The sequence below is a fragment of the Podarcis vaucheri genome, assembly GCF_965113315.1.
Source record: "Podarcis vaucheri genome assembly, chromosome: 4".
Lineage (NCBI taxonomy): Eukaryota > Metazoa > Chordata > Lepidosauria > Squamata > Lacertidae > Podarcis > Podarcis vaucheri.
This window is the reverse complement of record NC_138762.1, coordinates 98,753,084-98,765,599: the sequence shown is the minus strand read 5'-3', so window position 1 is coordinate 98,765,599 and position 12,516 is coordinate 98,753,084. Positions and strand designations below refer to the sequence as shown.

Here is a 12,516-nt window from a genome sequence, read left to right as displayed (position 1 = left end):
CACCAGCCCACTTGCTGTTTCTCCTGCTCCTTGGTGAGGGCAGGCAAGCAAGCGGTTTGGGTGGCAAGGAGCAGCGGCAAAACCAAGGAGAACTGGCTGGCAGGCCACAGACAAGTATGTGGTGCTATCAGGGATGAGTTAATAGCTACATGGCTTGTCAGATTACACTTCATTCTGTCCACTGCACGACTAGCAAAGCAACTTTAAAATGGTTTAGAAAGAGGAGCAGGAATATGGAAGTTCTGGATCGCACGATTCTTTCCCGCTATCAACTCCAGGCACACCTTTAGAGCAGCAGGAGTTTTAGGGTGCAGAGGGTGCCGAGCTGAGCAGGTACAAGATTGAGAAGACCCAGAACCAAGAAGATCTATTTGGGGGTGCCAAATTTTGACCTCACGCCTGGGGCCACGTTATGAAAGATTTCTAAAGTCCATCCCTGACGGAGTGTCCAGATAGGTCTGAGAAATGCAGGGCTCAAATCTACCTAGCCCTTGTTCCCAAAGAGTAAGTGCTTGCAGGACACCATTCAAAACACTTACAGGGGCAAGTGGTGTCTTCCCAAAGTGGTCCAACATAGAGAGCAGGTGGAGGATGGGGAGATGAGGTGCCCAAATGCATGCTGGGCATATCTTTGGCACCTGGAGGCAGGTGATGAACAGGGAGCTGTTACATGCCCTGGTATAAATAAGTCACTCTTCGACAAATTGGGGTTGGGGGGTTGGGGGGGGGGGAGTTGCAGAGGAAGAGAAAGGCACCTGCAAAGGAGGTCTGTTTCAGCTGTTGATATCCAACCCCTTGCTGATTCCTCCCAGCCTACCTGCATATTCAGTAAAGAGGAAGAGGTAAGCACAAAGCTACCTGGCAAGGCTCATATCCGGGACTGTCTTAGAGGTACCGGCACATATTAGCTTCTGAGGAACTAGTGGTGGGAACCAGGGGATCCTTGAAATCTGTTATGGGTGAGTTCCCAAGGTGTCTGCCTTCCGAGCCAAGGGAAGACTTAAAGGGAAGAAGCTTGAATATTGTCAAAAGCTCTCCAAGACCCAAAAGCAGTGAAAACATTTGGCGGCCGCAAACAGTTTGGTCTCCTATAGAGCAATCAGCGAACCCTTCAGCACTTAAAATAAAACACACAGCAATTATCTTGGGTAGCAAGTAAAGTTCAAAAACAAAGTATTAGCAAAAAAAGAGATGCGGGAAATGGTTCCCAACTGTTGAGATGTTTCCATCTGTACTTGGGGGAAATATGTTCACACCTGCACATCAAACCCCCTTTTCTTATTATCATCAGCTGAAATACAAACTTTATATAATTTTAAGATGGAGACAAAAACACACACAAAAATAAAAAAAAACAGTGGGAGGGAAATGGTATAGTTTCAGAATTCATTTGTATATAAAAAAATAATAATAATTGTGAAAATATTTATATTCCCATTCCCACGGATCTTAGTAAATGGATCAGAGGTCTCCAGCCTCCTCGTACATTTCTTTGCAGCTGAACCTTTCCCGAGGCGTGTTTACTCGGAAGTAAGTCTCACTGGATCCAACGGGGCTTACTCCCAAGTAAGGGGCGCAGAGAAGGTCCAGGGGCCCGCAAAGAGCCTCCACCGTGGCCATCGGGAAGCGCGAGGAGCTGTCCCTACCAAAAAAAACCCCTCTCCTTCTCCTCCCTCTCGCCCTCCCCACCATCCCGGATCTCCGAGGAGACCCATCTGCTTCCAAGGAAGGCGGCGGATAGAGAAGAAGAAGAGGGACTTGCGCACCGTCCAGCGCCAGCATGGAAGGGAAATCCTTGCAGTTGGAGACGCCGGTGGAGTCGGTCACGCAGGTCTTCCACAGGTTGGCCCAGAAGGTGGCCGTGGTGATGACAGTGCCGTCGATGGTGGACACTTTCCAGTAGTCCGTGGGCAGCGTGGACGACACCAGCACCCAGCCCGAGATGACCAGCAGGAAAGCGAGGATCTCGGCCGACGAGTTGGCCATGGCGGGGAAGGAGGAGAAGATGGAGCGCTGCGCTCTCGGAGCGGGAGGCGAGAGCGCACGGCCCTTCCTCGCAGCCTCGACGGAGCGCACGGAGCGACTGAGCGCCCCGGCCGAGCTCCCCACCCGGGCGGCAGCATCCTCCCGGCGGCGAGGGAGGAGCCGGCCGCTCCACGCCCCACCCCGGGCGGCGAGCCCTCGCGGCCGGCCTGGCCAGGGCGAAGGGGCCCCGGGAGGAAGGCTGAGGCGGGGGGGTAGCGACCCTCCTCCTGCTGCCCTCGCTGGAGAGAGGTCTGTAATTCCGGGTAGGGTTGGCCGTCTGTCTATTAGGATGATGGTTATTACACAGCCTCCAACTTTTCTCTGATATAAATAGGAACGTCTTGTTCCATAATCGTAATTTTACTCTTTATACCTCGCCTATTTGACTGGGTTACTCCAGCCCCGTCTAAGGTCCGATAACTCCAGACCAACCTTTTTTTGATGAAAATAGGGACGTCTTATTCCATCATAATAATTGCACCATGAATTACACCAGGCTGTCAGGTCATGTGACCAAGCCGAATAGGTTTAGGATCCAGGATGTATTTAACCTTAAGATCTACTGGGTTTGGCATCTGGGAAGATATGTTGGTAGATCCCTGGATGAGCCAAGGATGAGGGAGCTGAACCAGGATGCAGCCCAGAGGTTCCTGCTCTGTAGGATTGCTCCTTTAGTGACAAAGCATCAAAAGCAAAAGTCCAAACCGTCTCCAGGTGCTTCCACTTCATGGCCACAGATCTGGAAATTGGGCCCTAAAAGTCCCATAGAACTTGTGACACTTACTAAATTCATCTAAGAAGAGTAACTTGTTCCACCGTGAAACTACTTGAACGGTGTTCTCAACCATACTGAGTTGTGCATTGGGCTGTGGAACCAAGGGTTCTGCAGAAAATGTTTTGTTTGTGAAGGCTGTCGGACAATTTGATCACTGCAGCCCTTTTTTTCCCTTCCCAAAATAAAACCACACGCACCCATTTCTAGTTTCATAAATTAAATACGGATGACAGCCTTATTTGTTCCTCTGCCAGTATAAACAGATTAGGGTCGTCATGCCTGTTGTTCCAGATTGGTTTTTCTTTTTCATTTACACCCGCTTTCTGTTGGGCCACTTCAAACCCTTCCCTGCCCCTTGAATGACATGGTTTCAGTGGGTGCCTGGGGGCAGCCGGCCAAGGAAAAGACAGCTTGTGAATCTGGGCTCTGTATAACCTCTGTGCATATGGCTGAGTTTGTCTGCAGGCCTGAATTGTTAGAGAACCTTTCCTGAATTCTTGCCAAGATATTAAAGACAGGTGAAGCTTTGTCCCTGGGCATGGTGGAGGGGACATAGGTAAGCACATGGGTGATGAATTTGGACCATGGGATAGATTGGCATCCTCTCAAACTACCCTCCTCCTTCAAACCTCCCTCCCCTGTTGGTGAATATGGATACAGTGGTACCTCAGGTTAAGAACTTAATTCGTTCTGGAGGTCTGTTCTTAACCTGAAGCACCACTTTAGCTAATGGGGCCTCCTGCTGCCACTGTGCCACTACTGCACGATTTCTGCTCTCATCCTGAAGCAAAGTTCTTAACCTGAAGCACTATTTCTGGGTTAGCGGAGTCTGTAAGCTGAAGCGTATGTAAACTGAAGTGTATGTAACCTGAAGCGTATGTAACCTGAGGTACCACTGTACTACATTAAGTACTTGGGTTCAAGCTAGCTGTTGGTGCTTTAAACAAATCTTTCCTACCATTACAGTGGTACCTCGGTTTTCGAACGTAATCCATGCCAGAAGTCCGTTCGAGTTCCGAAACGTTCGAAAACTGAGGCGCAAACGGCCCCCTGCAAATTTAATAGAGAAAACTGAGAAAAATACAGTGGAAGCCATTCGACTTGCGAGGCGTGTTCAAAAACGGAAGCATTTACTTACAGCGTTCGAAAACCGAAATGTTCGTCAATGGAGACGTTCGAAAACCGAGGTACCACTGTACCTTAAAAATGTGTCTGGGAAGAAGCAATAACACAGAGGGTAGGGTTGTGAGGACCATGAATGGGAGGAAACTTTTGCAAAGGGTTTTTGCCCAATTTTGCCTCCTTCCCCTCTGCCCCCCCCCCAGTTCCCCATGACACCCCATTCTACTGGGTTTTGGAAGAACACAGGGAGTGGGAAAGAGAAGGCCTTCAACAGACTTCCTTCCATTCGAGGTTCTCAGGAGCCAAATCAAGCATTTTGGAAAGCATTTAAATACACTGAGAACTTGTGATACTCACACACACACATGGGCATAACAAACAATATATACAAACTTCACATGCCTATTGTTGCTAATTTGGCTATGCCTATACAACTTGCATTTTAAGATGCAATAGGTCAAAACAATTAGCTGAAGAAACGGACTGGACCAGAACCAAAAACATTTTCTACAGTAACTTACATTTTTCTCTCTCCATTTAAACACAATGTTATGCATAAAGTAATACCATGAAGCACAGAACAGATGGCTTGACTGTGAATATATTAAAATACGTTTTCAAGCTGCTTAAGTATATTTAAGGATTTAACAGGCAATTTAAACAGGCAGCAAATGTTTTCAGAGCGCCAGCCTTGCTTTGCTTTGCTTACAGAGACTCCTTGCAGTCAATCAATTACCTTACCGTGAAACTGTTAGTATGCTTTGTATACGGAAGAAACGGAAAGAGACAAGGAGAGAACATTATACTCTTTAATCCTGCAAATTATAGGGTTAGGGAGAAATGGAGTATACAAAAAGGCCTGGACTGGCCAAACCTGGCATAAATTTAGTTTTCACAGAAGGAGAGATGTGATGGAGAGCGAGTTACTTGTCTTTTCAACATGAAGTCACCGTGCATCCCAGCTCAACAAACTGGACCACACAAGCTCCCTTCTCTGAACAAAGCTGTTTTGTGATTTTGTTTCAGTCTAGCAAAATTAATCAAAAACATGGAATTCTTCCAAGAGTTTTGTGTTGTTTAACTGGATGGTGTGTGCAAAATACAGGAATGTGCCAAGATAGGACCCTCCAAAGCCTTTCTTTGACTTTTGAGCTCAGTTTCCACTTCCCAATCAGTCCCAAGCCCCAGTGCCAATGCAAAGAATACATAGACTGCAGTCCTAAACATACCTACAGTGGTGCCTCGCAAGACGAAATTAATTCATTCCGCAAGTTTTTTCTTCTTGCGAGTTTTTCGTCTTGCGAAGCATGGTTTCCCATAGGAATGCATTGAAAATCAATCAATGCGTTCCTATGGAGACCGTCCGGGGACAGAGGGGAAGCGCTGCGCGCCTTCCCCTCTGTCCCCGGACCTGTTTAAAGCACGGGGCGGGGGAGAAGATTGCTTCTCCCCGTTGCCTGCCCCGCAATCTCCGCGTGCGCCTTCCGCTCTGTCTCCGGACCTGTTTTAAAGCAAGGGAAGGGGCAGCGGGGAGAATCGCTTCTCCCCGTTGTCGCCCCTTGGTACAAAAGGGGTCCGGGGAGAGAGGGGAAGGCTCTGTCCCCTCTTTTGAAGCAAGGGGCGGAGGGGAGAAGATCGCTTCTCCCCGTTGCCGCCCCTTGGTTCAAAAGGGGTCCGGGGAGAGAGGGGAAGACGCGCTGCACTTCCCCGCTATCTCCGGAGCTTGCGGGGCAAGCTTCGTTTTGCGAAGCAAACCCATAGGGAAATGCGTCTTGCGAAGCAGCTAAGAAAATGAAAAACTCCTTCATCTAGCAAGTTTTTCGTCTTCCGAGGCGTTCGTCTTGCGGGGTACCACTGTACAGTGGATTAAGGGCCCATCCACACTCCTGCTGGTCCCATCCCAGAAACCATGGGGCCAAGTGGTTTTCTGTTTGCTCCTGTAGCTTACCCTGGGAAAACCATTCAGAGGTAAAGATCAGGTTTCCCCAGGCAAAAGCAGCAGAACAAGCGGATATCTGAATGAGACCTAAGCTTTGTTGGGCACAATGGTTTTTTTTTTATAATCACTAATAAATATGTATAGGACCAAACTGTGAGTCAAATTTGGCAGCTCCCTCTCCAGAGACATGCTGGTTAGATTGCTTCCCCATTTATATAACCCATTTTGTATCGTACAGAGGTCCCGAGCTTTTCCTCCAGTGGACCGCTTGAAAATAGCTGGGAGTCTTGGCAGACCACTTAGTAATTTTTCTGCCTGTTGCAGCAATTTCAATGATATTTGCTAGATGCGGCGTTATTTTTAATTGCCATTTTACAGACATGCCATGGACCACCTGAATGAAGTTCACGCGCCGTTGGTAGTCCTCAGGCCACAGTCTGGGAACTCCTGATCTAGTGGACAACTATAGTTCCATATACTGTATCTACCAGATAGGAACTGGCCAACTTCTACGTAGCAGGTAGGGCAGGGGAAGCAAACATGACTGGACATGCTAGGACACTCAAGCCTTTTTTGCCACAAAGGATTCCTGGAGGGTTATGGTCCAGTAAGAGACATGGGGAAGGCCAACCCAACCAAAGAGCAGGAGGTACATCTAAGAAAGTGCAGGAGAAAATTGCATATTTACTCATAAAAATAGTCCAATATACCCAGTATTATTTCACCTTATAAAACCATCTCCTATACTTCTCTTCTTCCTTTTGAGGAGCAACCTAGCCCCAGACACAAACCAGAAAAGAAGCAGCTGCCAGAACATTACTTCTTCCTTCCAGAAAGAAATTTGCTCCAACTGCCTGTGGCAGGTTTTTGCTACCTTGTGACTTCCAGATGTTTTGGACTCAAACGCCAGTTGTCCTTGACCATTGGCCATGCTGGCTAGGGATGATGGGAGTTGGGTGTACAAAATTACCTGTAAGGCATCAAGTTGAAGAAGGCTGGCCATTGTCACCAGCCAAATGATTAAGAGGTCTGGTATTCCCCCCCCCCCTTCCTGCACTTTAAGCTGTTTTGTAGATCACTTGATGGAAAGGCAGAATGTAAAATCTCTAGACTTTCGGGTTAAATATGACAGTGGCAACAATGATAGATTTCAGTTTTTAATAGATTCCCCCAAATAAACCCCAAAGGAAAATACAGTGTTATCGCTGAGCTAGAAATCTTGTAATTTCTGTGGGAATAATTTCACCAAATCCCTATCCATTAAATCCAGTTCTTTAAAACACATCTTCCCAAACTGTGGAAAGGAGCAGAGTAATCATAGTGGGGAATCAGCAGGGAGAAAAAGGCAGTGCTCAAAACCTCTGTAAATCAATAATAATAATAATAATAATAATAAGTGGGGTATAAATAATAAAATCATCATCATCATCATCCTCATACTCTGCCTTTCCCCCTCAAGGCAGCTGACATAAAAATGTCGCAGAGCCAGCCAGTCAGTATATCACACAGTTCAAAACTGGAGATAACTCTTTATTAGCGGAACACGATCTTCACAGTGGACAGAATTTCAGGCCTAATGAGCACAGCAGCTCATTCCCTTTAGGTTATACTCCATGAAATCAGTTGCCGAGACTAAGAGTCCCCTCCTCCCCACAGCCATCTATGTCTCCTCCTCTCTCGGGACGCGGGTGGTGTTGTGGTCTAAACAACTGGGCCCCTTGGGCTTGCCGATCGGAAGGTCAGCATTTCGTATCCCTGTGACGGAGTGAGCTCCCCTTGCTCTGTCCCAGCTTCTGCCAACCTAGCAGTTCGAAAGCATGCCAGTGCAAGTAGATAAATAGGTACAGCTGTGGCGGGAAGGTAAATGGCGTTTCCGTGTGCTCTGGTTTCCGTCACGGTGTCCCATTGCACCAGAAGTAGTTTAGTCATGCTGGCCACATGACCTGGACAAACGCCAGCTCCCTCGGCCTGAAAGCGAGATGAGCACCATAACTCCATAGTCGCTTTTGACTGGATTTAACCATCTAAGGGTCCTTTACCTTTACCTTACCTCTTCTCTAGGTCTTCTTGCACTCAATCAGATACTACACCTGTGTGCAGCCTATCTTTGCTCCTCCTGTTTCATGCCTCTCATGGTTCTGGGAGTCGAAGGGGAGCTCACTGCAGCAGTGGGGTGGGGTAGGGAGACACCTGTGACTCTTCACTAGCCTGACTCATCTCTGCCTCTTGACTTCCCACCTCTCACCTGCTTCAGCCTCTGCCTCTGCTTCCTGACTTCTCTCTTTCACAGACTCTCCCAGCTCACTAAGACACCTCCTCTTCCCAGTCTTCTCCCTCTCTAACTACTCATCATTGCCCCACCAGCACTCCCCAGGCTCTGAGCCGACTTCCCTTGGGGGTTCCCCAGCTGGTTACTCCTCTATACCCAACCAGTCTATGACAAAAAATAAGAACAGGTAAAGATACTGAAGAATTGTTAAACGCAGACAAGGCTGCCGACCCCCAATACACACATACACACACCACGGGTTTACTTGCATTCTCAGATGATGAAAGGAAAGATTAGACCTGACCAAAGTTGATGAGCATTTTCAGTAAAGAACTAGTGGGGCAGAGAAGAGTTAAGAAAACTCATATACAGTGCTATTTTTCTAGAAAAAAAAGGTGCCGGAACTCACCTTCAACACCTTCCTCATTTTCTTAGCAATGGCAAGATGGCAGCCACTTGGGAGGTTCCGGATCTGAGTTTCCACAAGTTCTGGCTGAAAAAAACCCCTGCTCATATATATGTCTACTCAGAAGTAAGTTCCATTGAGTTCAATGGGGTGTACTTTCAGATAAGCACATTAGTCAGGCAGTAAGTCCCAACAAATCCAGGGAGACTTCCTTCTGCAAAAACTTGCGCAAGATCGCACTGCTTAGATTTTACCTTCAAATAGGTTTTCATGTATCAGATTACCAAACTCATAATACTAAGAACATTAGCAATTTGCCCATCGGCTTTGGTTTCAAGTCATTGTGCTATTCCGTGCAAAATATATTAATCATGTGTTACTAAAATCAGCAAATTACCTGGCTCATTGTTTGTTTTCAATGGACCATTGATGAGGAACTATTTCCTCCTGTCTGACTGAATGAAGCCATTTTCTCTCTGTCTCTTGACTGCACTCCCCCTGACTCTTTTGTGAAACACACTGTATAGAATGAAAATAAATAAGAGTTTCTACGATCCTAAACGTTGCAAGAGAAATCAGAACATGAAACACTATCCTTAATCATAATCAATAACAGGATAGATATGGATGAGTTCTAAAGTCAAGTGTACGTCACTTCCTGAACCAATAGCAGGAGCACATGGGATACAGGAGAGCAAACAGGAGTGTTTAGCCAGCCTTTATCAACACGCTGTTTGTGCTGTTAATCAACACGCATCATTGCTGCCAAGAGCACATCTGCATATATGAATCCGTGGACTTGGGCTCTCCGATTAATTTTCTAAGCTCTCAGGAGGCAGCATGAATCACAGAATTGAAGCGTTGGAAGAGACCACTAAGATCAACTAGTCTAACCACTGCAATGCAGGAATCTACACGAGAAAAGATTAAAGTTGATTGTTAGGGTTTCGTGTGTGCCGTGTTTTAACTGCAAGGATCAGATGCAAAAAGGTGAGGCGTTGGCCAAATGGAAAACAACCAGGAACGCAGTAATTGAGATGGAGCATGGTGAATTAATTGGCGTGTCTGGTGAGGAACTGGCAGACTCCATTGACAAGGGAGTGGCTGGAATGAGGAAAAAACCATCTGGGTGCTTTCAGGCAGCCCAACGGTAATTCACTTCAAAGAACCGGACCTGGGTCATTCATAATGAAAACCTGGACTTCAGAAATAACAGAATTGCAGCAGTAAGGGTGATTAGGAAGCACAATCACTGCGTTTACATCCGCGTGGTGTCCAGCCTTCTCCAGCAGGGCCTACTCATCCATGAAGCCAGGTGAGACAGACATTTCAGGTGGCAGATCCAGCTTCTGAACACCACGTCACTCACTACCACCCGGCCCCCTTCACCCTGCTATTATGCCCCTGCGGCCTTCAGTATGTAGGGAGGCTGTGGAAGAGGAGGTGCAGTAGCAGCGTTATCTGTTTGCCCTCAGGCGGCAAAACGTCCTGGGCGGGCCCTGCTCTCTAGGGTCCCGATCTCAAAAAAACCGTCCTGCAACTTTGCAGCAGAAATTGTCTGTGCCAAGCACTGATTGCCTTGTGCCTGTGATGTCACCACTATGCCTGCCTTTACTTCTCTAAAATAGTTTTCGCCTGGATAAGAGGAGAAATGACAGCCGTCTCCCAAAATCTAAAGGGCCGCCACATAGAAGATGGAGCGAGCATGTTTTCTCGAGGGTAGGACTCAAACCAATGAATTCAAGTTACAGGAAAGGAGATTTCTACTAAACACCAGGAAGAACTTTCTGAGGGTAAGAGCTGCTGGACCGGGGGAATGGATTCCCTCAGGAGGTTGTGGACTCTCCTTCCTTGGAGATTTTTAAGCAGAGGTTGGATGGCCAACTGTCATGTATGACCTAGTTGAGATTCCTTCATTGTGGGGGGCGAGGGGGGGGGAAGGTTGCACTAGAGGACTCTCAGGGTCCAGCAACCATTCTGTGATTCTGTGTTCTGCTGGAGGAACATTCAGAGCACAAACTGAAATTATGTACTGCTTCTAAGAACCTGTGGTGGGTAGCAATAGAGGCAGGAAATGGAGCTGTGAACAATGGGCTTTCCTCCTTTCCCTTTCTCCTGCTTCTACCTATGATTTATCCCTTGACTGTAAAAACAATTATGACGCTTCAGAATATTAAGGGATTGTTACTTCCAAGTAACAGATTACATAAGCCCAGGGCTGGCACCAGAGAAAAGAATGGGGTCCCCTTTTGTGTGTCTTCTTCCGTTCTTGCTTTACTTAGGCTCAGTTCTCTTGACCCCGTTAAGAAAGGACTGTGATAGATCATTGCTTGAAGCCTTGTTGTGTATTTCTTGGCTTATGCCCTACCTGCCACTGATCATGTGAAACCAAGCATATTAAAGGAAAAGACGGACCAGATCCATTTCTTTAGGCTAATTTAACTCAAGTGAAAGCAGGATGGCCAAGATCAAAAAAAGGTCAGAGTGACAAAGGAATGATTATTCTGGACTGGGAATAGTGTGAATAAGCAGCCAGGAAGTAAAAGCGAATGAGGACAAGGAGAAAAACGATTTCAACTATGAGCCTTCAGCATGTGCCTTCCAAAAACAGCAAATTAACTGGCACTCCAATCCTAACTGCAAAATGCGGCTTGTGCCATCATAAACCAGAATGGCATTGCATGCAAGATAACTGGAAAAGGTTATTCTACAATCACATCACAACAGTTTTCTATCATCAGAGTTGGGTATATGCAACGTCCAAAAAAAAAAAAAAGAAAAAAAAAAGGAGCTGTGTATGCTGCACTTACATTTGCATAGTCGTGCCTGTTTCTGCTAGGGAATGACAAACTATCCAGAACACCGAACTTGCACACCCAGCTACAGTGGTGCCCCGCAAGACGAATGCCTCGCAAGACGGAAAACTCGCTAGACGAAAGAGTTTTCCGTTTTGGAGGTGCTTCGCAAAACGAATCTCCTATGGGCTTGCTTCGCAAGACGACAATGTCTTGCGAGTTCCTGCTGGTTCCCCCCCCCCTTTTCTAAGCCGCTAAGCCGCTTATCAGCTGATCTGATCAGCAGATAAGCCGCTAAAAGTCGCTAATAGCACTAATAGCGCTAATCCACTAATCCGTCAATGGGCTTGCTTCGCAAGACGAAAAAACCGCTAGACGAAGAGAATCACAGAACGGATTCTTTTCGTCTTGCGAGGCACCACTGCACTTTGAAAAAAGTAAATCCTGCTCAGTGCTCTTTCTAGCTTCTGAAATTTTACTATGTGTTGCCAATGCACTTTCATTTTTGTTTGTTTGTTGCCAATGCACTTTCAAGCTGGCTCTATCGCACAAAGGACTAAAAACTTACTCATCTTTTTAAAAAGACAGAAAGCTAAGATACTCAGGATGCCAAATTCTCTGCCAAACTGAAACTTTTCATCAGTTACAGAATACACACAGCCTTGGCTACACCTGTACCGGTCCATCTACTATACCTAACACAGATGCCAGCTTCACATTTTGTTCACAGTCTCACTGAAAGTCACAGAAAGTCAGCTCTGAATATCTTGAGTGCCACTGCTTTCAATAAGATACCGAGAGCTTCTGTAGAATTAGGTGCCACTGATTTCCCAGGGACTAGGCATTCCTAATTCCCATTAGATCTATAAGCAGTTTTTGCAGTGCCCTTTGCAGTGTATCACAGGAGTGTGCCGGTCAATAGTTGCACAGTTCAAAGTTGGAGTTAACTCTTTATGAGCAAAGACACAATCTCTGCAGACTTGGCTGAGTGTCAGGCCTAAGGCGCGGAGCAGCTCATCCCCAAATAGGTCCATGAAAAACCAGTCGCCACGGCTGAAAGTCCCCTCTTCTCCCCCCAGGCTTTTCCCAAGCAACCAGAGACTGTGCCTGTTTGCGGCCAATATCTCCTCTGCCCTTTTCATGCCTCTTCTGATTCTGGGATACAAGGTTGGAGGGGAGCTGGTC

At 46.8% G+C, this 12,516-nt stretch overlaps 1 protein-coding gene across 3 annotated transcripts in view; it reads right to left on the bottom strand.

Annotated features, from left to right (window-relative positions):
• Window positions 1–12,516, bottom strand: part of CLDN10 (claudin 10) — an 839,961-nt gene that overhangs the window by 28,752 nt on the left and 798,693 nt on the right. Inside the window, exon 1 of one of the 3 annotated variants that reach the window (XM_082218876.1) lies at window positions 1,767–2,090. The exons of the other annotated variants lie outside the window; for them this stretch is intronic. Within the exon in view, the coding sequence (XP_082075002.1) occupies window positions 1,767–1,986 (220 nt within the window). The 5' untranslated portion in view covers window positions 1,987–2,090. Of the gene's footprint in view, window positions 1–1,766; window positions 2,091–12,516 lie in introns of those variants that run through there. 3 annotated transcript variants of the gene reach the window in all.